General features: G+C 34.7%; 2 protein-coding genes across 2 annotated transcripts in view; both read left to right on the forward strand.

The window, feature by feature from the left end:
• Window positions 1–2,747: 2,747 nt before the first annotated feature.
• LOC149792936 (uncharacterized) lies at window positions 2,748–19,524 on the forward strand. Its single transcript, XM_089966784.1, has 5 exons — window positions 2,748–2,887; window positions 8,143–8,227; window positions 13,727–13,868; window positions 14,663–14,811; window positions 19,379–19,524. Exons 1-5 carry the CDS (start codon window positions 2,849–2,851, stop codon window positions 19,471–19,473), a joined length of 510 nt encoding a protein of 169 aa, XP_089822910.1. The 5' UTR covers window positions 2,748–2,848; the 3' UTR covers window positions 19,474–19,524.
• LOC149792937 (scavenger receptor cysteine-rich domain-containing protein DMBT1-like) overlaps window positions 19,482–27,434 on the forward strand; it is a 35,144-nt gene continuing 27,191 nt past the window's right edge. The window contains exons 1-3 of the mRNA XM_089966782.1: window positions 19,482–19,555; window positions 20,749–20,933; window positions 25,708–25,884. Of these exons, the coding sequence (XP_089822908.1) occupies window positions 19,539–19,555; window positions 20,749–20,933; window positions 25,708–25,884 (379 nt within the window). The 5' untranslated portion in view covers window positions 19,482–19,538. The remainder of the gene's footprint in view (window positions 19,556–20,748; window positions 20,934–25,707; window positions 25,885–27,434) is intronic.

The following is a 27,434-nucleotide window of genomic DNA, read 5'->3' on the forward strand; positions in this document are numbered from 1 at the left end:
GTGACATAAAAAAATTAACATTATTTTAAAACTGAATTGTGACACCGATAGACAATCTAACATTATTTTAAAACTGAATTGTCACACCGATAGACAATCTAACAATATTTTTAAACTGAATTGTGACACCGATAGACAATCTAACAATATTTTAAAACTGAATTTTGAATTGTGACACCGATAGACAATCTAACATTATTTTAAAACTGAATTGTGACCCCGATAGACAATCTAACATTATTTTTAAACTGAATTGTGACACCGATAGACAATCTAACAATATTTTAAAACTGAATTGTGACACCGATAGACAATCTAACAATATTTTTAAACTGAATTGTGACACCGATAGACAATCTAACAATATTTTAAAACTGAATTGTGATACAGATAGACAATCTAACAATATTTTTAAACTGAATTGTGACATAAAAAATTAACATTATTTTAAAACTGAATTGTGACCCCGATAGACAATCTAACTTTATTTTTAAACTGAATTGTGACACCGATAGACAATCTAACAATATTTTAAAACTGAACTGTGACACCGATGGACAATCTAACAATATTTTTAAAATGAATTTTGACACCGATAGACAATCTAACAATGTTTTAAAACTGAATTGTGACACAGATAGACAATCTAACAATATTTTTAAACTGAATTGTGACACCGATAGACAATCTAACAATATTTTTAAACTGAATTGTGACACCGATAGACAATCTAACAATATTTTTTAACTGAATTTTGAATTGTGACATCGATAGAGAATCTAACATTATTTTTAAACTGAATTGTGACATCAATATACAATCTAACAGTATTTTGAAACTGAATTGGGACATCAATATACAATCTAACAGTATTTTGAAACTGAATTGTGACATCAATAGACAATCTAACAATATTTTTAAACTGAATTGTGACATCAATTGACAATCTATCAATATTTTAAAACTGAATTGTGACATCAATAGACAATCTAACAATATTTTTAAACTGAATTGTGACATCAATTGACAATCTAACAATATTTTAAAACTAAATTGTGACATCGATAGACAATCTAACATTGTCTTAAAACTGAAGTTTGACATCGATTGACAATACATTTTTTTCCAACTGATTGTGACATCGATATTGCATTGTGCATGAAAGGGAGGAAGTTGTCATGGTATACCCTTAATGCCATCAATTATATACAAAATGTCTTGGATAATCTTCTGCGCATGCTAATAGCAGATGAGGATATTGACGTCATCGTATTTGATGCGGCTGAAACCATACAGACAGTAAATTAAACAATACATTATGTGTTTGTTTGAAATTCTAGGTACCAGAGCACCAGGATATGCAACCTGCTAAAATTAACATAACTTAACTTATTCAATCAAGAAGACGATATATTGTTGGAGACACTTCTTGGAAGCAGGGTTGACTGCATGTCGTCTATTGACGATGACGTATCAGATAGGCTCATGTTGGTGACCGCAAACAGCATAGCTTCATTCTACAATAAAATGTGTGCCCTACTATCAACTAACATGCCCTAACATGATATTAAAAGTAAGTAGTAAATTAACATTAAATATAAACAATTAAAGGCCAAAGTCTTCTTGTCAAATCCGCAAATTTTGTTGTCTGACAGCTGTTTGTGTGTGCGTTTATGTATTTGTTTATGTATTTGTTTATGTTTATTTCCAAGAGACTTCTATATGGTTTTCTGTATTTATATATCTCATTTTGTAAACGCATTAGTTGACGATGTATATATCATGCTTGCGTTCTCGTCTATGATGTGTCTCATAATTCTATGATATGTATAATATGTATCTTAGCAACCTGATATACTCTTTGTTGTAGAGGTTACTAAGTCATTTAGACAGTCAGTCATAGATAAATGCATGCACGCACGCATACGCGCAAACAAGTATATATATGCATAAATACATGCGTCATATGAAGAAAAGAAACTACATATAGAATTACACTGTTATAAGTTTTACATTTCATTTTCGTTGCTATCTCGGACTTAATGTTAAGCACATAACACTATAGACGTATTAACTTTTCGAAATATTATCATCATCAAGCAACTGTTAAAAGATCAGTGCCATGCTCCGCCAAATGATTGCAGATTTGCATAATTGCAGGTATTGAGATATTTCGTTTTGTCAATACGGTAGCTTACACAGTATTACAATTGTATTACTACTGTATCTTTGTCACTTTTCTGTTCTATTTTATGATCTTGTATTATTCTGAATTTGTTTAATCTGATGTAATCTCTTTTTAAAGAGGATATAAAGTCAGTCAGTCAGTCAGTCAGTCAGTCATACATACATGCATGCATGCAGGCAGGCAGGCAGGCAGGCAGGCATGTATGCATACATACATACATACATACATACATTCATACATACGATATATTAACCTATTCGTTATTGCGAATATACATGTGTCACCATATTACTTCTGATAACATAATTATCAAATCGAAGTTCGAGGCATATGACATGTCCTTCGGCTGTAACTTGTGATAATGAAAAGGGTAAAAAAAATGATATCGCTAAATGTCACGTTTCTTTTGGTGAGTATCAAGCGAGATTATCACAAAATGACCTTATGTAGACCATTCGGTTTTCCTGTAATCTGATATTTGTTTTTATACATACATTTGTATACATACATGAATATATACATACATATCATTTGAACTTTGAAATAGTCCGATAAAAACGTCAGTAATATATGTGTAGATACTTGCGTCACGATTGCTTGCATCAATATTAGGTCAGCGTTGGAGGTGTTGTCCTTAGATGGTGATTATAATTGGAGAAAATGAAACATAGAAAAATGATATCGCTTACGTTTTTGCTGGTAAGTAAAAATACGTGGCAGAATGATATCTCTATATAAACTGGTTTCATGTTTCCGATGTTATTGCTAAAAACATTTCATAATGGAAAATGTATTGGTTTGTTATTCCTCACATGATCATTTTACATGTTTATTTTCAAGTTCAGTAACAAATTTTAAATGTTAAAATTTATTTCATTGCTCCATTCATACAAAAGAAGGTAAACCAGCCAGCCAAAAAGAATTTATATTTACATTCTCTGAATACTTCATTTTATTATGACAATACAATGTTTCGATTTCAATATATATATTGTGCAAATGCGACTAACAACTGTATTACTAAAGCGATTTTTAAAAAATTGCGAAATTTTACAATAATTTTAGGACAGCAACATTTGCAAACGTAGATTCATCATAAAATGCTTAATATTGTTTTGTTTGCAAAATTCCTGAATAACAATGACGATATCATTTTTTTGCGTTAACACGTTTATTGAGCGGACTGATACAACGAACACCGCAAGAATGGGGTAACATGACGTAATGACCCAACAGACTTCAGAGCGAAGCATCATGAAATAAAATATTTTAAGGATTATGCGTTTACTTGTCAGGATCTTGATTTAAATTTTTTGTTTATTTCTGCGTTTGGATTTGAATTTTTGTGTGTCGACAAGCTTGCAGTCTATTTCGGTAAAAGGCGCATAGGCCCTACTAAAATTTCGATAGTCGCACAACTTGCAATGGACACTAATCAATACCTGTTTGACCGCTCCTAAAGCTTTGATTGACATCTGATATTAACCAATCAAATTTGGGATCCCACACATGGTTACACCGTGCTCCATTACCTCAGACAATCTACGCGCTATCGGTTGTCTAAGCAAACAATGTTTTCAATCGTTTTGTTTCGTATTGTGATACTCATCAATTTAAACTTTTGTATGTGACAGTAGGATTTAACAATGGTAAAGAGGTGTAGCAATGGTTTGTGTAACAACGACGACCAATATCAGGAGCGATTAGAAAATTGTGTGAAGTTTGTTCTTTTACCGACGCAGAAAACTAACTTACTGAAAATACCCGAGAGGGATTAAACCTTACGATAGGTCTCATGAACAATTCATCCCATCGAGAACTAATTCAAATAAATACGTTTGCACAAAGATAAATGCTGGTTATATTTACATGATAATAATGATAATATTAATAATAATAATAATGATAATAATAATAATAATGAGGACTTTGTATAGCGCCTAATCTTTAGAAGCTCTAAGCGCTTTACAACATTAGACAACACCTATAAGATAAAATACATATAATGATATGATTACAAAAAGAAACACAATGAAATTAGAAAACATTAAAAAAACATGCTGAGTATATTTAAGGTAGGAAACAGTATTAGGTCTTTAAGTTTGTTCTTGCAGTCGAAATAAGTGAGTTTTGAGAGCACTCTTGAATGTGATCACTGTGTCTTTGTGTCTAATTTCAGTGGGCAATTCATTCCACGTTGCAGTTTATAAATCACTCTGATCAAAATCAGATATCCACTGTTATACCTGACGCTCTGACAGCGACCGATTAGGGGTCATGTTGTGGTAACCTATGTTATAATCATAATCGCTATTTTATCAACCAATCAGATGAAGTCTTATACCTTCACGTTTGTAGATCTAGCGGTGTGGATGAAGAGCATGAATGTGTACCGAACGATTTGAAAGCTGCATTTCCTTTGGCTAATTCAAAGGTCACCAGAACATTACCCTTAAGTGGTCGTCGTCAGATCAGGACAGCGGAGGTCTGATCTTAATCAGATTGTTTATAAATATCCTTGTTTAAAAGCAAGATTCAAGGCCTGATCAGGTCAAGTGTTAGAGTATGTGTGTGTGTGTGTGTGTGTGTGCAAAATTGCAAGGGCCCTGAGTTCCTCAAAAGAGCACAAAAGCAAAGGTCTTGCTGTTAATTTTAGCGGCGGGGGGGGGGGGGGGGGGGAGGGGGCACCTTGGCATTCGTTTGTGAAACACCTATGGATAATCTATTGTTCTAGGTATCCGAAAATGTATCACCTTTGCCTGCCTTGAATAGATCTGCTGCCCAAACATTTTAAAGCGTAATCATGTCCTTATAACATTAAATAGAAGACAAATATATTAAAAACAAAACAAAAACCCACACATATAAAAAAATAACAAATTATATTTATATATTTGTATTTTAAAAGATAAAGTATATGTTACACGACTGAAATGATGTATGAATCGAAGACAAAGTTTCTAATTCACATTTTTTGCAAACGTTTTTAAACAATGTATGGCCAACATATCAATTTCCACATCTTCTTCCTCCTGATTTCCTTGTCTCCCAACTACTGGATTTTTACACTTATTTACTAGTTATTGAATTTATTCCCTTGTCTGATACCCTTAGAAACATGCAAATCATCTCAACAAGTCACTGATATTTGAGTGTCCAGATGTGTATGGCACATATTTATTTTTAAGTATCCAGGAATAAGTTTATGTAATTAACATTGTGTTGCTTGATCCCTAGAAGTATGAATGCGATTAATAATGTTGTGGCTCTTTTGCAGACGTTAATGTGAAATTGCCCATTTGTGCTCTTCGTTCTACGAACACGCCATATTTCACACTTATATGTCTAGGTAGCAACAGAATGGGTTATCTCCCATATGGAGGCGGAACTCTAGAGGACTAACGGTAATAACTGAATTCCCACAGTAAGCCTATGCACACACCATGATATTAAAAATTCAATAACTTAAACTTTTTTAGTGCTTGTGTTCAAACCTATATTTATCAGTATAGATGAAACCTGCATGTCAGCTTCTGTGTAGAGGAAAGGATATGAGCCATGGCATTTTCTGGACATGAATGTGTTTGAAACATGTCTTTTCAATTCCGCACCAAAGAGTTAGGTGCTAACTTTAGTAATGAATGTTCCAAACTCAAGACTGTTAAAGGACTTAAATTCCATCAACAAAACAATGTCTCTATTTTTTTCATTTATAACTAGGATAAGCTCTCAAAAAAGTCTGTATCCTATAACAAAACTTATATTGTTAACCAATTCTGGTCAGCCAAACCCATTTATACTCTATTTTATGTTGACCCATTTCTAGGCTGGTTCCCATTTTTCCGTATCATTAGTACCGTGTGTCCTATACGGAGGTCAAGTTGGTGGGCAAAGAGATTGATAGCTGGGATAGTTGATTGGTGTCAATACTCGTTTCTCACTGCGTCTAATGTTTTTGTACTGATAGAGTACAGTCTCCTGTTTTGTACTTACAGAGTGCAGTCTACTTACAGAGTGCAGTATATTGTTCTGTACTTACAGAGTGCAATCTACTGTTTTGTACTTACAGAGTGCAATCTATTCTTTTCTACTTACAGAGTGCAGTCTACTGTTTTGTACTTACAGAGTGCAATCTACTGTTTTGTACTTACATAGTGCAATCTACTCTTTTGTACTTACAGAGTGCAGTCTGCTGTTTTGTACTTACAGAGTGCAATCTACTGTTTTGTACTTACAGAGTGCAGTCTACTGTTTTGTACTTACAGAGTGCAATCTACTGTTTTGTACTTACAGAGTGCAATCTACTGTTTTGTACTTAATAGAGTGCAGCCTACTGTTTTGTACTTACAGAGTGCAGTCTACTGTTTTGTACTTACAGAGTGCAGTCTACTGTTTTGTACTTACATAGTGTAGTATACTGTTCTTTACTTACAGAGTGTAGTATACTGTTCTGTACTTACAGAGTGCAGTCTACTGTTTTGTACTTACAGAGTGCAGTCTGCTGTTTTGTACTTACATAGTGTAGTATACTGTTCTGTACTTACAGAGTGTAGTATACTGTTCTGTACTTACAGAGTGTAGTATACTGTTTTGTACTTACAGAGTGCAGTCTACTGTTTTGTACTTACAGAGTGCAATCTACTGTTTTGTACTTTCATAGTGCAGTATACTGTTCTGTACTTACAGAGTGTAGTATACTGTTCTGTACTTACAGAGTGCAATCTACTGTTTTGTACTTACATAGTGTAGTATACTGTTCTGTACTTACATAGTGTAGTATGTTGTTCTGTACTTACAGAGTGCAATCTACTGTTTTGTACTTAATAGAGTGCAGTCAACTGTTTTGTACTTACAGAGTGTAGTATACTGTTTTGTACTTACAGAGTGTAGTATACTTTTCTGTACTTACATAGTGTAGTATACTATACAGAGTGTAGTATACTAATCTGTACTTACAGAGTGTAGTATATTGTTCTGTACTTACAGAGTGCAATCTACTGTTTTGTACTTAATAGAGTGCAAGTATAGTATACTGTTCTGTACTTACAGAGTGTAGTATACTGTTCTGTACTTACATAGTGTAGTATACTTTTCTGTACTTACATAGTGTAATATACTGTACAGAGTGTAGTATACTAATCTGTACTTACAGAGTGTAGTATACTGTTCTGTACTTACAGAGCATATAATACTGTTCTGCACTTACAGAGTGTAGAATACTGATCTGTACTTACAGAGTGTAGTATACTGTTCTGTACTTACAGAGTGTAGTATACTGTTCTGTACTTACATAGTGTAGTATACTTTTCTGTACTTACATAGTGTAATATACTGTACAGAGTGTAGTATACTAATCAGTACTTACAGAGTGTAGTATACTGTTCTGTACTTACAGAGCATATAATACTGTTCTGTACTTACAGGTGTAGAATACTGATCTGTACTTACAGAGTGTAGTATAATGTTCTGTACTTACAGAGTGTAGTATACTGTTCTGTACTTACAGAGTGTATTATACTGTTCTGTACTTAGAGAGTGTAGTATACAAATCTGTACTTACAGAGTGTAGTATACTAATCTGTACTTACAGAGTGTAGTATACTGTTCTGTACTTACATAATGTAGAATACTGTTCTGTACTTACAGAGTGTAGTATACTGTTCTGTACTTAAAGAGTGAAGTCTACTGTTTTGTACTTTCAGAGTGCAGTCTACTATTTTGTACTTACATAGTGCAGTCTGCTGTTCTGTACTTACAGAGTCCAGTCTACTGTTTTGTACTTACAGAGTGCAGTCTACTAGTTTGTACTTACAGAGTGTAGTATACTATTTTGTACTTTCAGAGTGCAGTCTACTGTTTTGTACTTACAGAGTGTAGTCTACTGTTTTGTACTTACAGAGTGCAGTCTACTATTTTGTATTTACAGAGTTCAGTCTACTGTTCTATACTTACAGAGTGCAGTTCTGGTTGTAGTTAAGACCACCACCATATATAACTATTGGACGAGAGAATATTACACAAGTGTTGCGCCATGGCCATGTAAGTAACACTTAAACAGATATGTACAATGTTAAAAATAGTTGCGGAAGAAGTAAAAACACAGCTGTAGTAGGTTAAACAACCATATTTTTTATATTATTGTTATATTATTAAATACATATTTGCAGTTTAGAATGTTTATCCGTTCAGACTGGAAATTGCTAGGACCATGCAAGAAATATACGAGAATCATAACGCTTTTTTTTTAGTATTGTACTCGGGAAATGAAGAGGCAAATTAGGACCTATCTTAGGTTTAAAGAGTTTGCAAATCCAAACATCATATCCAAGAATCGTCAGATTCTCAGTTCTATGAAAATCTAATTACGTTAATGTGTTCACGATAGATGAAACTGAAGGAAGCAGAGGTCAAACGTTTCATAAACTGTAAAGAATTATTTTCTTCACGATCTTGATAAATCAGTCCTGAGCAAAAATCGCGTACCTTGACATCCAGTCCAGGCAAAATTGATCCTGTCCTGACATGTTTGGTTAGTTTGAGTACCTTTATGTTACGTAATAGAAAATTACCGAGATAGAAAGCTTCTGTCGGCTAAGCTCTTTCAAGACGACTCACTATTTGAAGTCACAATACGCATCACAGTTCATCAAATATATATTCCTTCTATCACCAGCAAAATATTCTGACCGCACATAGACTACTTTCAAAGCAAGTACACATTTTACGTTCTTAAGCATAAGAAAAGAAAGAAAAAGTCTTCGTTTCACCTGTACAGACACATAGCGAGAAATTAGTACAAATGTTTCGGCAACTGCTTTTTCGGTAAACATTCTTGAAACGTTTTGTAGGACAATCTTATAAAATAAATCACAGTTGTATTCTCAACCAAGATGGACGTTCTGTGAAACAATGGTTTAGATTTACAAGAAAACCGAAGATATATGTTTCATCCAGATGTTGACTAACTCAGTTGCATTCATATTCTTATTTTGTAAAATAGTTTTTTTCTAGCAGCAAGGCAGCAAAAGTCAATTATTGAAATTTACGTCAATTTTCAAACTCAGTTTTTCAAATTCTAACATAAAAGCACGATCGCATATTTGTTTCATGCTATATTATATCACAAATACTTTGTAATTGAGTCTTCTTTTTCATAAGAAAGACATTTTGATACTACCAACCGTGAAATCATCATATAAGTTTAATCTGAGAACACGCACCTGAACTAGACTTTCTTTCTTTTTGAGCGTCATTGCTTTTTCCATGAAACTGCATCAGGTGTTTTTGACTAAATTAGGAAGAAAACTAATATAAACATACTGTAATTCTTATCCCCCCCCCCCACCCACACACACACACACGAATGTTGAGCCCAAACGGCACATACACGCACTAATAAATGTATAAGCATACGTACAACTGTCATTACTCATATATTTTTGGTTGCGGGAACACTCTGAGATCACGTGTGCATTTATAAACCACCGTATCATAGCAACATCATGGCAATGTTCTGCACAATAAAGCCTGCAAATCAACAATTCTTTCATCGGTAAAATATAACATGGATTACAATACATTAACGATTTTGAGGATTCAGTTTTGAACGTGGCAAAGACTAAATATCATTATTGAAAAGCACTTAAGTAGCTGCCCATTTACATGCACGCTGAGTCTCTAACGTCCACATTTATTTTATCTAATGCTAGTTTTTCAAGATGCCCGAAACATTGTAGATGATGCTTTGCAAAGCTTTGTGTATATATCCAAGACAAAAGGCATCGTAAGCATTATTTACCACGCCACCGTTTTGAATGTTTCCTTCAGCATACAGATGCTAAACTTAGCCCGTTCCGAGACAGGGCCACTGTGAAAGTGAAATGTGTCTATCGAATAAATATTAAAAAATTTATCGTGCCCATCACTAAGCTAAATACCAGGATAGGCTATTTAATTGCACATGACATGGCGTGTAGCTGAATAAATTTGTATCTTGGCTGGGCAAATGAATTATTTTTTCCTGGCTCTCATCCCTGAGACGAATGAATTGTAATAGTTACTCGCCCTTGACCTCATTTTATCACACACAGTACACATCTCCACCACACTACTCTTACTAAAAATGAACACTACCTGACCCGATTAAAAATTAAAATTCAAAATAAAAAATAGAAATGTTCATAGTGAAGACAGCATGTTTGAAACACATGTAATAAAATGAGCCATAGACGATAAATATATATTAAGAGTCAAATTTGAAACTCGAGAAACTGCAATTGCACACCCACCCATCGATTTCTTAATGACATTTGCGTTTTAAAATGGCACTTGTTAGTAATTTAGGTATTTGTAATTGGGGAGACGTTTACCTTTTCAACGAGCTATCATACCTCTTTATGAGCGAGACAATCTAGATTTTATCAGATAGAGAATGTCCGATAGTCGTAATTTTTCGTCTGGTCAGACTGAGTTACAGTCGCGCCAGGTCATCACTACTTTCAGGACTGTACAGTTTTATTAATACATTGTCACGCCAAAGCAAAAGACCCCAGTATATATTTGTATAAGTATTGTGTTAGCTTTTGCAAGACAAATGCCGGAACGGGCATTGATTGACTAATTTCATCCGTCTTCAATCATGACAAATAACCTATATTAGTCAAACCTCCATTTCCGGCTACTTAAGGGTGCCTAGCAAAGGTAAAATTCATGATTACCCAAAAGTATTTGGAACATTGAACGTCATGACACCAATTAATTTGTGACCAGTCAGATGTTGCCTTGCAATTATTTGCTTTATAAATATGTTGCATTGACATACAATGTGTCAAAGCTGGTGGGAATAGACGAAGGCACTTAAAATACTTATTTCTAATGTAAGATAGCAACTTTAATCTTGCGAAAATTAATTTGATGCTTATGGAAATATTTGCTGGCATCTTCACTTTGGAGTGACGATGTAACAATAAAGCTTCATATATGAAAGTACTTGTGACCTGTGGCAAGTGTAACATTTTCTGCCAGTTAAAATGGAAAGTTCCTCCGTACTAAAATTAGACCAACTTATTGAAAAGTGCTGCCGTAAATAAAAATACTATTGAGAAATCGAGGTTTTTACATCGAAATATGCAACGTAATATTTGTTTAGAAAGATAAGCAAGTCCTTGAGCAGTGTAGGAGTGGGTATACTGTCCCATTGTCCCTCTTTGTGGTCCTTCCATCTGTCCTCGCCTCTACCCCGGATGACATTTACCCCATAAGTGACCGTTAACTGTTGGTCAATTTTAATTTTGCCGGCGAATGGGTACAAGCATCCCATACACACGTGACGGGAGTGATTCAGTCATGGGGAGGGGCATAGGGGCATAGTCTCGACCGGATGAAAGTGCCCAAGAGTTCCAGTGGGGAACAACCCCAGTCTTTCACACTTCTCTGTTACGATTGCAGAAACAAATTCCGCAGTGTGTAGTTAAATAGACGAGCATATGGTAGCAATCAATACACACTGCAAGCTCAATGGATGAATGAATGTACTGTATCAGAAAGAACTTTATTGATGTTTCTCCAGAGTAAAACTGCACAGTGCGGTATAGTTTCTATAGCATGATTTTTGTACTGACAAAAAGAGGAATATATCTTCGAGTTGTGAATATTTATGTATTGAAGAAATGCTGTGTTTGTTTATATACAAGTGCTAAGCAATAGCCAAGTCAACTTCCAACGTATACTGAAGGAATTCATAGAAATTTGTAACAGTGGCATAAACCTGCCAATTGATTGTTGATGAATGTCTAGGTGAAATAGGCGTTACCAAACCCTCGTATGAACTGTCGTATAATTTGTTAAAGGTCAGTAGAAATTGCTCACTTGAACCAACCTGATGTACTACTACTAACTCGAGGCCAGCTTGGAATTGTCGAAAATGCACGTGAAAACGCACATACATTTACTGCAGTAACAGATACAAAAAGTCTCCGGGATTGTTTCTACAATGGCGAAGTGGTATTCGTTCACTGATGTATCAACCAACAAATAGTTTGCACTAACATTGTCAGTGCTGAGCCAGACACGATTTCGACTGTTATTTAACAAGATGCTCGGATAACAATTATTGGGTAAAGACGATCGTTAGATGTAAAAGATTCTGGTTCAATCGTTGTGTTTTTGAATGAGAGGAGTGCCAGACCACCAGAAAGCACAATGGCTGGAGATTTAAGTATTCCAGAGGAGGATGATTTTTATACCTGCATGACAATTATGAAAGTAAAAAAATAATATTTGGTTAGAAGTGCGTCTACATATTGATGAGACAGGACAAGGTCTGCCAAAGGTGTAAAAAAAATAGATACATTTGTTAACAGAAGAACTATGAATGGACTTCAGTGTTAACGATGTGAAAGAAATAATAGAACACTAGCTGCAAAGTGAAATTACCAAGGGAAGTGCTCTGATCCAAAACACAAATGTTTGTCTATTTGCCATCTTCCTGCGGAGACAACTGTTGGCCTTTGTGTGTCCATATCAACCATTGTAGGTGAACCGATCTGTATTATTGTTGGATCTTTATGGATATTAGCCGGTGTCTTGTTAGCGCTAACAAATTCATTTCGATGAGACTGCATTCACGAGTACTCGTCTATTCCGAATTGTTTGCAGCTGCACAGAGCAGCTTCACTACAATCAGTAAATTGTACTCGGGTGCAATCGAAGATAAAACAATTAGTGAGGCTGAGTTTGAAATTATGTTGATTGAAATGGAAAATCACAGACAGTTACGAGCACAAATATGGAGTTACAGACAGAGAAGTTACGAAAAAATCCTCAAGCCCAAAACAGGATATTGATCGAAAATACATTGCCTCACGGCGTGTGTATTGATCGCTACCATATGGTTGCCTGAATAGGTACACTCTCGATTTGTTTCTACAATCATAGCAGAGTAGTGGGAAGGGCTGGGATTATGTTTCCACTGTAATTCTTGAGGAATTTTAATCTGGACTCTGCCCCTCCCCCATGGCTGGATCACTTACTTCACGTGTATATGAGATACTTGCACCCCAGCAGGCAAAATTTAAAGTGATCAGCTGTCAGCTATGGTTTAAATTGTCATGGGTTAGTGGCCAGGACAGGTAGAAGGAACAAAAAGAGGGCCAGTGGGGAAAAAACACTCACTCATGCACTACAATATAATAGACGCACGCTATATTTTATGCGCTGTTGAATTCAGGCTACTTACGTGCGTGCAGAAAATGCACACGGATTTGTTTTCAAGGTGCTAATCTGCATCTTCTTACACCAGGGACGTGCACATAACAATGTTTTACTTAGCCGAGCTGAACTAAATCTAAGGATAAGAGGACGGGGCATTTTCAGGAAACCTTAATAAGTGACCTAAGACTGGTATCCTCGTATCCTCGTATCCTCGTATCTTAATTTAACCGGTACTTATATATGGAATCATTGTCTCGCACTCTAAATCCAAACATATTTTTTCTGGATGTTTTGTTGTTATTGTTGTTGTATTGTTTTCTTATCTAGACTCCACCACCGTACTGCTGACGTCTGGATTAGACGGAGCAATTCGGTTTTACAGCAATTCCAGGGAGATACATTCCTGTGGTGTCACTGAAGCAGATAGTAGAGTCATATGCAGAATGTTACACATGTCATATGGTCCAGCGTAAGTTATAAACTGAATGTTAATCAGGGTATATCTGTTAATGACCGCTTCAAGCCCATGATGCCATGTTCCATCAGATCTCATAATGAAATGGTAATTATTTTTAAAATTACGAGAAAATAGATATACTTGTATGTGCTTGAACGTTCTTTCATGTTATCACGAATTGATGCTACGGATGATCAACGTTGTTAAATAAAGGTAATATTTTATTAACATGGCTGTTAGGGTTTGTTTCTTTAAAGTGGTCGACTACGAGAGTCCATTATTCAGCACTGACCCATTCTGTACTTTGTTTCTGTTAATTTTAATTTGATAATTTCTAACTACCCATGCAAACAAATTCTAAATATCTCCTCACTTTCTAAACAGCATCATTTGGAATGAATGTGAAATGTTCCATAACTTGTGAAGATTTGTTATTCTCTCTCTCTCTCACTGGCATGTTCACCTTTTCACATATGTTCCTCCACGTCAGCGCCATCGTGTGAAAGTTAGAATTGCACATGATATGGTGTTTGGGTAGTGGTATTACTGTATAACTGATAAAGTACATATTATTTGGAACAGTCTGTACCTGCATTTTGGTAAAATCTGAATACGGCATACCTTTAAAATTACATCTAATATAACAATTATGGAATTAATAATGGCAAGTGTCTTAACCTAAGTGTTTAACTGTACAGATCATTACCAAAGTAACATTTGTACTTACAATCACTATTACCCATAAATGCAATCTGTATGTTAAACACTCAGTTAAAAGTTATTCACTTTACTGTATTTTGTTTTAGGTCGCCACGGGTATATTCGACATATCATTACAGAAATGGTGATTCATTCAGAGCCTCTCTTCATTGCCGTGGAGACGAGACAGACATTCGTTACTGTAGCCCTCCCTATCCATCGTACGAAAGATGTTACGAAGCAGGATTAGATTGCCGTAATGAATCATTTATATCGTTCGATGTCGTGCATAACGATATAAAAATGTGTCTAACAATCGCTTTATATCTTTTCAGCAGACTGAATCACCGCTCCGGTGGCCTTTTGGTTAGAGCGTCCTCCTCGGATGCGGGAGGTCGTGGGTTCGATCCCCGGCCGAGTCATACCAAAGACTTATAACAATGGTACTAACAGCTGCCTCGCTTGGCGCTCAGCATTAAGAGGTTAAAGTTAGGACTTGTCAGCATGGTGTAAGGATAATGTGATTGGGTGGGACATCATGCTACATATCTGCGGCATGATGCCCCAGTGCTAAACATCACTATAAATGACACACTGAAGACATTGTAGTGATATGATTGAAAAATTGTTAAAGCTACGTTAAAAATCCAAATTAGAACAACAACAGCAGGCTGAATCAGTGGCTCATATTATAGGTTTTGAGGACTTTATACCTGTTCCAAGGAATGCTACTTTTCACCGTTAGCTTTATACTATGTGATGTTATGATTATTTATTAATCAGTACCCTTCGTACATATACTAGTATAGATACAATACACGCTAATATTTCCATGGCCTTTCTAAGTTCACTGGTCGCGTCGGTGTACGTTTTCTTTCCTTGTGTACTCTACATTTATGCCGTCTGGTATCATTATATCAAGGTATCCGACATTTTCCACGCAGTATCAACAAGTGGAATGACTGGCCTCAGGTACTCCGTTCAGCGATCGGCCTGAGTGTAACCGCACCTTAGTATTTGTATTTAGGCACTTCGAGGGACTTCATTGTTGACTGAGTATATTATTTCTCTAAACACGTTTTATCTCGTGTTTCTTTGAGAATTAGAAAACATTTTGCTTTGTGAATAGGTCTATTTGTTCTATTACTGTGTTTTCCTGTGAGTCCAACAGTCTAGGAGCACAATCTTTTCAAACGTTTACCGGTCTAAAAAATCCTTTAGCGTTTGTTGACAACCATTTAATAGTCAGGTGTAGGGTGGGGTGGGGTGGGGTGGGGTAGGGTGGGGTAGGATGGAGTTTAGTAGCTATATTTTCTGCCACATAATATTGTTCTATTAAAGCAAAGTTACATGGTAACTTGTTGACGCATAACCCACATACTATGTATGATTCTGGAATCTTCCTCTAGGTTTGTTTTTACAGATTCTCTCAACATCTTTATGCTCTGATAATGTTCCACTTACTGAAGCTACTTTGAGTTTTTACATTTCTGCCTTCGTGTGATGTTAATGTTTTTTCATTATTTGCTACGTCAGTCTGTTTAAATAATGACAGTCTCCTGTGTCTCTGATAGTGTACTATTTTTATCCTCGCCTTGACAATTAAAGAAATGCGGAGCACTACATTCGGTATGATTGAACAGCCTGTTTGGGGTACAGTCTCGTTCCTTTTTCATCGCATCTTTTTCTTGCTATTTCCAGCTTAATAATAATAATATAATAATAATAATAATAATCATCATCTTTTTCTTCTTCTTCTTCTTCTTCTTCTTCTTCTTCTTATTGTGTTTTCGGATGATTATGATGTACTTTTCCGCTGCCTGGTAGTTGCAGTTGTGGATGCGATGGGAGATCGTACTTATTTTTTTGAGTTCTTTTTTGCATTGAATTTACAATGCACTGAGTAGAGAATACAATTGAAATTTTTCTCTAACTATTCTCGTAAAATCATAGATACTTATTTGGTAAGTTACCAATATTTTTGATTAGATTTTGAATTAGGTTCTGTAAATTAGTTTTTAGACTCAACTCTGTTTTATATCACTGTTAAATGCACAGACTAAACGAGCAGTTTGAATCTCAAGCACTTTGATTTAGTCATCTAAAAATCACAGGAAACATTGCATAGGAAAGTTTTTCAACAATCAAGGTATTAGGTAATTTCTGGTTCATTGCCTTTGAGTTTCTTGATGGTATTTGGACAGCTGGACTAACTTGTATGTTCTTGGTTTTTGTATCGAAAATGTACTTTATGCAAGGTTCCGTTGAAGAAAAAAAAACCTTGCATAAAACCTTTTTTCCGGAGTTTCAGACGGAACATTTAGGCTTATGCGAATTTTAATTATATGCGAGATCAGTTGATAACTTGAAATCTTAAATGTTCTCTATATTAGTATTCAAATACTTCGTACACTATCTTAAAGGAAATCTATTTTCGTAACTCAAACTTAATGTAAAAATCATTTCAAAGAGTTAAAGAAAGTGATGAGTTTTGATGCCATTGACTTTTACATGCAATGAAAGTCTTACGAAAGTGTTTAACCATTACTTATTTGGGGCCTCATTTTTGTAGCGTTAAGACACTTTGCCATATTTTCATGATGATTTCATGGATCTTAAATGTTATACTACATTTTAAAGACTCAGTTAAAATCTTGTGCCTTTTATATGAATATTCATTCAAAGCAACATTTTGACCAATCCTTAAACAAAAACTGCAGAAGTGTTTTTGGTTTTAGTTTTTATATTCTAGTAGTAGACGACTGCGTTGTGGACCCATTGTTTATTCCAGATCTGCAAGGTGTTTTATTTTATAACCACATGCTCTGTTCGTCATAATTCAGAATGCCACATGGCCGGTGTACACGCGATCGCCTTTTAATATTTCTTTTTGAACAAATACCATCCACAAACTATTATTATTATTATTATTGTTATTATTATTATTATTATTATTGTTATTATTATTATTATTATTGTTATTATTATTATTATTATTTTTATTATTATTATTATTATTATTATTATTATTGTTATTATTATTATTATTATTATTTTTATTATTATTATTATTATTATTATTTTTATTATTATTATTATTATTATTATTATTATTGTTATTATTATTATTATTATTATTATTATTTTTATTATTATTATTATTATTATTATTATTATTATTATTATTTAGGTAGAAATGGTATTGGTATTCAACAAAATCATGCAATACCCATACAAGCTATCTCCAAAATTTATTTCACAAAAGATTACCTTATTTGTCCCATTATAAATGACCTAAAATAATCATCGATCAAAATCTGTTTTGTGTAACAAGGTAAAACAATTTGTCATTACTGATTGACAGCCTATATTTGATTGTAAAACAGAGGACTGACTCTTTGGTCAGCCAGCTTTAATAAGTTTCCCTTTAAAAAATATATTAAAACTTTTATAAAAATGTATGGATTAGTCAGTTACTCTACTTATTGAGAAAACTTAGACTTATGTGAGATGTATAGAAAATCCAAAGGAAGCCGTATATGTCTATTATGTGTGACCCAAGAAATAAAAATTCGCCTTTTCTACAGACACGTTTTAAATCTTGAATGACCCCTCGCCACAATGAAAACGGTTGAAACTCCTGTCGTGATTCCAGTCATACAAGGCCAACCGTTGCCTCCTAGACACGAACCTTCAGTTCAATGGCAAATAGACGAAGTTTTCCAACTAAACCCATCACGCTGGCACAATTCTGCTGTGATTGCACGATTTTGTTTCTCGCCATCCATTAAACGAATTACTGCAACCCTTCACGCTAACGGTATAACCAACATCACTTTCAAATTCGACATATTGGCATCTTTTAGTTACACTGTCAACGTAACTGGAATTTTGAGTACAAGCAAGAAAAGAAATGTTCGGATGTTCATTCACTTAATATTTATTTATCCAAAAATGCCTTCCTCATGAAGGAAAATTCAGTTTTTAAAGAATGAGTGATCACTGTATATAAGCTGCAGTGACCGCTTAAGGCAGGGATAAATCATTGTTTGGTTTGTAAAACTCATACAGTTGAAGACGGAAGGCAGGTGACCGTTACATACAGGATAGTTACATAAGACGTTTTCCAGAAGGTAATTAAAATGCTCGTTGTTAACAGGTGATCGATGAACATCAGATGTCTGCAATATGTGGTCACCACTACAAATATATGTATATATGTTTTAGAGAAATGCAACAAAGTTCTAAACATATCATTCCTTTCTATCAAAATGTCCCAAAATCAGATTCCCTCTCTCACACTCTCACTGAGTTTGTTGTTAGGACAGGAGACTAATCGATCAACAGAAAACCACAATGATGCGGGAAAAAACCCCAAAACAAATCCATGGTAAATCGTCCCAAACCCTAATCACGATACCTCTTCTCCCATGTGTAAAGTATTTCACCTGTGGCATGCGAGATTGTCCCTATCCCTGTGAATGACGATACAATTGACAGACAAACGGACCAACGGAAAAGGAAGAGAGGAGGCTGGAGGATAAGATCAATCTTATGACCGGTTGCAATAACAATTAAGGCATAACAAAGACTTATTTCGAATGTAAATAAATTCAAATGTTTTAATTATCTCTTCAAAGAGATTTCCCCACCATCTCGGCCAGTCACAATAGATAATACTGTGCAAGAACTTCATGGGTTTATTTGGACCAATCATAATCTCATAATGTTATATTTTAAGACGTCATATAAAAAATATGAAACTGTAGATACTATATGTAAATTCTACAGCATATGTGATGATGTGTCTTATTAAATGACAGGTACTAATGCCAGACTAGTTGGGGTTGATGGTTATCCTGTTCGAAGTGGTATTCTGGAGGTTCTCGTCAATGGGACAAAGAGGTATCGTGATTAGGGTTTGCCCCAAGCACCGTATGTGATGACAATTTTGACTATTCAGATGCTGACGTTTTCTGCCGAATGCTCGGGTTTAGTCAGTGAGTTTTATTCTTCTTTCTTTCTGCATTTTACTTATTTCCTTCCTTTCTTTCGGTGCAATCAGATTGTTGGGACTAAAAATGCTGTTGGTGAAGACCAATTTCACAGCTTGAAACGATTTTTCATTTACGTACATGCATATATGCATATATTACCATTGCATTTTAGAAATTGTAGCTGATGGCAGTGATCCGTAACGGTGAGCGCTTTAGACCATTCGGCCGCTCGGGACCCCTCTTCCCATGGTAAAAAATCCCATATATATATATATATATATATATATATATATATATATATATATATATATATATATATATATATATAGTAACAATTTAGAATATTGTCACAATATTGCAAAAACACGATGTTTTCTCACTAAAAGAAAGTTACATAAAAGAATGTTATTTTCAAACGTTTTCTCTGAAAACTTTCAATGTAACATTTAACACATAGTTCAGTTGTATTAATGGTGTTGGCTAAACAGTTATGAAATAAAACTTTTTTTATTTAACACTCTTCATTTTGTGTTTTAGTTTTGTTTCTCACACTGGAGTAATTGCAAATCGTGATGCATTACCGTGTGTCAAAACATTTCCAACACTATCACTATTTGAATCCTGAATCTCCGAGACAGAATACTGTTCATATGCAAAAGAATGGAAGAGTTCCAAATGTGGATAGAGGCAAAATAATATGTAGTCAGTAGGTATGTACTCGAGCAAGCTTATAATGCAAAGTGTCCTTTAACAATAAAGGCAAAACATATACAACTATTTATAGGTTCGATCCTAATACATATTGACTTGTAAATGCTCTTTGGTTTATCGAATATTTCCATGCTGTCACTCTACACCATAATAGTGCCTGTGACCCAGTGATAAAATATTACTATTTTAACGATTTATGTGCAATATATATATATATATATATATATATATATATATATATATATATATATATATATATATATATATATATATATATATATATATATATATATATATAAACCAAAACCGTACTACTGTACTTAAAACGATAGTAAAGCAAGATTATATATATATATATATATATATATATATATATATATATATATATATATATATATATATATATATATATATTTCATTTCATCCAAAATGACTCGTTAAATCATTTAGGATGGTTAAAACTTAACTTTTAATACGTTTATCAGTTCCAGCTATTTCACATCTGGATATTCGAATGTAGCAGCCATTGGCACTACAGACCCTAGTTTACACCCGATATGGATGGACGACCTTGCTTGTATGGGTCACGAGGAGGATATTGCAGAGTGTAATTTCAGTGGTTGGGGACGGCATAACTGTAACCATAATGAAGATGTTATGTTATATTGCAGTAAGGCTTTACATATGAATCAATCTTGATTACTTTCGTTGAGAAATAGGCTAGTTTATGGGCCTTTTATTTCATATGCATATCACGGGCTAAGGCTGACTCTTAAAGATCAACGGCATACGCTTCGCTGTGTGTCTTACCTTTCCTAGTAGTCGACCGGATACGCTTCGCTGTGTGTCTTACCTCTCCCTGTATTCGACAGGGTACGCTCCGCTGTGTCTTACCTCTCCCTGTATTCGACGGGATACGCTTCGCTGTGTGTCTTACCTCTCTCTGTATTCGACGGGATAAGCTTCGCTGTGTGTCTTACCTTTCCCTGTATTCGACGTTTTAAAATATGTTGTACGATTGAACTTCACACATGTACATAGCAAATCCGTCAGCAGGTGTAATCGCAATGCTATTTGCAGGGATGGGGTTTGTTCTGTTCCTCTTATATTGAGTCAAATCTTACTAACAATGCATGGATGGGGTTTGATCGGTTCATGTTACATCTAGTCAAACCTTAATACGAAAGTATAAACTAATATGTTTGATATATTGATCTGTCACCATGTGTGTTAAATGAATAGAATTTATATATTAGCATGAACGAAATCTCTTTCTGTCACTAACGGAGATCAAAGTATATATACTTTCATATGAGCAATATACGTTATGCACAAATTTGAGGTATGTATGATAAGTTTTCACCCAAAGTGATATTGAATTATTGGTTTCACCCATAGCGATATTGAATTAATGGTTTCACAAATAGCGATATTGAATTATTGGTTTCACCCATAGCGATATTGAATTATTTGTTTCACTCATAGTGATATTGACATTTTATATTTCTCATACCTCTGCAGCTGAAGATTTTTCTATATGTATATCTGGTTTGGTTGCGCAGAGCCTGCTGTAAGATTGCTTGCCTTACAGGCTTCTAGATTTGCTCAGGAAGCCGTCCGAAACATTTATTGGTGTATCCATTCTTCAACATACAATCAATACCTGGTTTGGCTTGTTCGTAAAGTGGACAGCTCTCTGACAAAACTCGTTGTAATATAACAATACAGACATACACTATAAGTACTCAGGTGATAGTGGAAATCCACGACCGGACAACTTGAGGTAATCGGCTGTCTAACTGCAATCACTTTGCAGGTACAGAATTGGGTGAACAGATCTCAATATTTTAAAATAACTAAAGTAGATAAACCGTCATCGAGCAACACTGTTCGCGGCAATAAAATCCGAGAACATTTTTGTTAATATAATATATAATGCATAAATAGTTTAGTTCACACAATTCCGTTGCATATGCACGTGCTACATGTCTAGGACTGAGATCTGATAATTCGGTTCCAGCCTCGTTTTTCATAAATGTCAGGAACAAATTAGCACTCAGAGAAGTTAATTGGTAACGCTCTAAAACTTATCAAACTTGGTAATATATACATTGTAATAAGGCAGCTCTTTATTGTTCGTGAGCTTGAGAATAAAGTATGGGCTTAAGGAGACACTAAATTACAGTTCAAACTTTCGTGGTAAAAATGATTTATTTTCAATTATTGATTTGTCTGAAATAGATAGCAAAATCGTGCATGCATATTCATGTAAACTTATACGAACCAAACGTTTTATTATTCTCTGCTTCTGACACGCATCTGTAATTGAACGTTTGAGGAAACTAATTCAAGTGTTGCAAATACCATACGACACAATAATCATTTGGGCTGCATTAATTATTCACATAAATGAGTGAGTAGTGATGGAATTATTCAGCTGATACAGGTAATAATTTAATACACTACAAAAGCAAGTTCGATGCAGCCGTCATCGAAAGTTGTACATTTCGGCCGGGGGTGGAGGGTGGGTCATATCAGCCGCCGTTACTAAAATTAAATCGAACGTAAACTGAAATCAAACCAGTAGTAAAGGATCGCAGGGATCGGGAAGCATGGGTTGAACAACGGGGATAATTTGGCAATAAATTAGTTAATATAGACGCAAGGGTAATTAGCAGTAGTGAGCGATTTTCAAAATATTGGAATCTTGGAACAAAAAGTGGGAGATGGTGGCCGAAGTATATACCCGTATTTTTGTTAAGCCCATATCCCTCCAAAATGGCGGAAGAGGAATCTAATCTTTAAATATGTCTATCGGATTAACACTATCGTGCTGTCTGGGGTAAAGGGTATTGAACGTAGGTATCATTGACCAGTATCCATCCTAAATGGCCAGCACATAAACCTGCTGACCAATACTGTCTTACTAACCAGCACCCGCGCCTAGAAACCTACAAGCATACTGACCAACACATAATACTACTCCCTAACCAACTGACTTCCTATACCACTACTGACCAACACCCATTAATACTGACCAACACCCAAACCTACTGAACAAAAAGCATCATTGACCACCACTCAAACATACTAACCAACACACCGTCGCTCGGATCAGCAACCAACCTATTGATCAACGCATAGTCTAAGTACCAAGAAGCCAAATGAACTAACCCATATTCATTCCTTCTAACCAGTACCCACTCCAGCTGCTTACTAACATGCATTATTACTGACCAACGCCCACGTATATTAACCAACATTCATATATACTGGTCAAAACTCACACCTACAATCAAATGTGTATTGATAGGATTTAAAGAAATTGGTAAAGTAAGGACGAAATACATTCAGTCATTATCACCATCGAACACACAGCTTTCATAAGCTAAGCCGAGTAAAGGGAAGCCACAAGGACAGAATCATGCGTAGTGACTATACATATATCCCAGATTGACATACTTATAATTGTGGGCATTTATGTAACTGTGCATGTTATTAAAAGTTGTATTCAAGTGAGCCAAAGTCCTGAGCGCGCTAAAAGGGCCTACGCTAAACATAATATTAAATTTACACAGAATAATGCATTGGAGTCAAAGCACCACTAACATTCCGACGCCGATACAGAGTTTTGTGAAGACAACACAAATCTAGTATTAACATGTTACGAACCATACTATTATAGTTGCCCCTGCCTTTGACCACCCTTTTCATCTGTTGACATCGTGACATACTTGCAGATACGGAACTTGCTCGAAGCTTCATTTTCTGCTTCATTTCGTTGCATATTCTTGTAATATACCGATGTTATGGTTTCGTTATTACAAGAGCCAGGAAATGATTAATGTCATTTTCACATTTCTCCATTACCTTCCAAGGACAAGCTACTGTATAACGAACGGTGATTTACTATTAAGAAGCAATGCCTGACAATTATAACATAACAAAAAGCTCGTACTTATAGTCATTCCAACAGCTTCGAAAATGTTCGAAAGTGTTCATGTTATTGTCTCCTCATACGTAAAAAGATGTTTTTAACTCGCATGCCAGCAAACGAATCAAGAATATTGATATTACTAAAATTAAAACGTTATTCTCCTCGGTGTAAAAAAATGACAATCGATTATAGTTATTGCTGAAAAGAGGGCCATATCAAGAATGCATCAACCAAACTAAACAAGGTAATCAGAAGAATAAAATAATAATTCGTGTATGAATTAGATTAATTATATCTAAAGTAAATTAACAAAAATACTTTGATTCAAAAAAAGTTACTGTTTCGTTATCATGACGTGTTATGACCAGTCATCATGGGGACAAGATTGATCTTAATCAGAAACATTGTCAACTCTTCCATGTTCAGCATCAAAATACACATAGCATGCAAAAGTGCGGTAGTAGAAAGGTACATTTTAGCATTTGAAAAAATGCAGTTTTCACCAATAAGTTGCCAGATTTGGGGCCTTTAAACCTGTTCCCAATATCACGAAATAACGTATGCTACAGATTTCTCCAAATTGTTTATCATGAATAACATTAGAAATATAAGTTGCATGTAATTTAAAATATATAAGATATAACATACTGTAGGGGGAATAACCTAATTATTGACTGTCATGTTACTTGCTTATAAAAGTAAACATGTCTTACCTCATAAATCATATAGTGAAACTGTTATAGGACTTTAAAGGGTTTATACTGGAGTGATCTTTACAATTAAGATATAAACTCTTACTTTCAAGACCTGTCCTCTTTTCTCCATATTGATGATTAAAATTTCGTTTTAATTTGAAGTTCCTTGTGTTGTTCTAAGTCGTTTTCTGATTGGCTTGGGCAAGAGATGCGTCAATGGTACTGCTCAGGATGAGCATAAAATAACACATTGGTCAGAAGCTTGCTTGCTGAAGCTGAGTGTCTCCTTACTCGGGAAACCCTTGTCTAGGGTATAGAATATTGTAATGATTTCTCCCCTAGTTTTAGGTCCGTATATCAAAAATAGCGTCAAGCATTTTATTTATTTATTCCTAGGAATTGTTAGTTCATCATTTGTTCAGATAGTTATTAATCCTTTTCAATATGTCTCATACAGGTGTTTATTCAGGTTTGAGATAGGTTAGGGAACTGGGTTGGAAATATTTTACTTTAGATTTATGTTAAAATGTAGTTCGCAATTATCATGTTACAATATATTGCTTAAAATAAAGTGCATATGTTTGGTCTCTGAAGTTGAAAAAATTAATATTAAACACTAGTTGTAGTTGTTTGCTTTTGACCCCATCATTTAGATCTCGTCATCTCTGTCCAGTCCTAAACTAAGGTCGACCGTGTGCCTTTAAAGGAGCCAAAAATAACTCGTCCTCTTTATTAACATACCTAGAATTTCTGTATCTAACTAGTGTTTTGTTAATGATGACATGAGTTGAGAAAGCACTTTTACAATTCAGGCAATGACAGTACTACAAATTCTTACTCATCGCAGACATGGGCTGCGTCTCAAAAAACAGCCCTTTGGTGGTGGTACAGCACTTCAAGTATTACTCTATACAACTGGTGGCATCATACTACAACTGCTACAACTACGGAAAGGACTACTACACCTTGGTGGCACTATACAACAGCAGGTATGAAGTACGACCGAAATACTGATTTATAAGCATTAAAACGTTTGTAGTGACGCCATTTCTCAATTTGTTTTGATAAAGTTGCTTATTTTTAAATAAATGTTTCCAATGTTAGACGTAATGCCAATGTTAGACGTAAGGCCAGTGTTATACGTAAGGCTTTGCTGAAACCAATGTCCTTCCATGCTTCCTTGTCAAAAACGTAACAATTGGTGATAAACCAAACCAAACATTTTGGTACTTTAACTGTTGCTGTTATTATCTTTATTTTAACACATGGAAACGTATTAACATATTAACACACAGACATACAGATATATATATATATATATATATATATATATATATATATATATATATATATATATATATATATATATATATATATATATATTATAATATTTGTCTTTAATGGAAGTGATAAACAGTATCAAACACTATATATATATATATATATATATATATATATATATATATATATATATATATATATATATATATATATATATATATATAGGAATGCTGTTCTCTCAAAGAATGCAGTTGCTCACAAAGTTTTAGTGCCTCAAGTCGGTATTCATAGCTACTGACTGCGATGAACCAGCTACATATCGCCTTGCAATGCCACCATGTAGCACTCATACTTTACATATCCTAAATCCTGACGTTCACCTTCTGGCAGACAGCTTATCAGTGCAGAAATAACCGTTGTTATGAATCACAACTGGAAGGAAGCAGTACGAGAATGTTAAACACAAGATTTATTCTTATCGGTAGGGAAACTCCAAATAAAGGCAAATCGGGGTAAGTTTAAGAAGACGAGGTGGAATTCTGTTTAAAAAAAACTAATTTGCATTTCGTGTATGTCTTCCTAGAATCTCGTAATGAGACTACGAGGCTAATGTATTTCAGCGTGCATTCGCCAAAACTAAGAATTATAAATGGTATAGACTGTCTATACGCTTCATAAAGAATAGAATCTTGATTTAAATTCTTCACAACCAGTTTACATAAACCTACAAGCGGAAACAATAATAAAGTAACATTAACTGAGAAATATAAGAACATTAGGTATCGCGCAGTTACCTTGTTCATTCTCGTCTTGCCCTATTTTGAAAAACAAAACCTCACAATTCAAAGCAAGCATGATGTCCTCCGCTACTTTTAAACTATTTTTGTGGAAACGAATGTTTCGTTTTCTTGTACGTTATAACTTCAAAACAGGCGAGTCACAGATTCAAACAAATACTAAACTTCTAAAATAAAATGACGCCTTGAATACTGAAAAACGTCAACGTAAATAAAAATAACATTGAGAAATGCGCTACGAGTGGATATACAACATGATATCTGAATACTTTTTTACCCGTTATAAAATCAAGCTTGCATTTCGTACCTATGTAAGAAAAAACAAACAAAACAGTCAACGTCAATTGATGCACGCTAGATATTATGTATTGTTGAATTTCAATGCCTCTTAAGTGAAGAAAATGCACACAGAATTGTTTTCTAGGTGCAAATCTGCATCCTCTCAGTCCAGGGACCTGTAA

This window comes from Sinohyriopsis cumingii, chromosome 8, assembly GCF_028554795.1.
Source record: "Sinohyriopsis cumingii isolate HCF-2022 chromosome 8, ASM2855479v2, whole genome shotgun sequence".
Taxonomy (NCBI): Eukaryota; Metazoa; Mollusca; class Bivalvia; order Unionida; family Unionidae; genus Sinohyriopsis; species Sinohyriopsis cumingii.

Bases quoted from the DNA above. Each gene is read 5' to 3' on its own strand.
- LOC149792936 (XM_089966784.1), top strand. From the start codon at position 2,849: ATGAAACATAGAAAAATGATATCGCTTACGTTTTTGCTG. The intron at 8,228-13,726 runs GTAAGTAACACT...TTTCTTATCTAG, and splicing joins AAGTGTTGCGCCATGGCCAT to ACTCCACCACCGTACTGCTG. The intron at 13,869-14,662 runs GTAAGTTATAAA...ATTTTGTTTTAG, and splicing joins CACATGTCATATGGTCCAGC to GTCGCCACGGGTATATTCGA.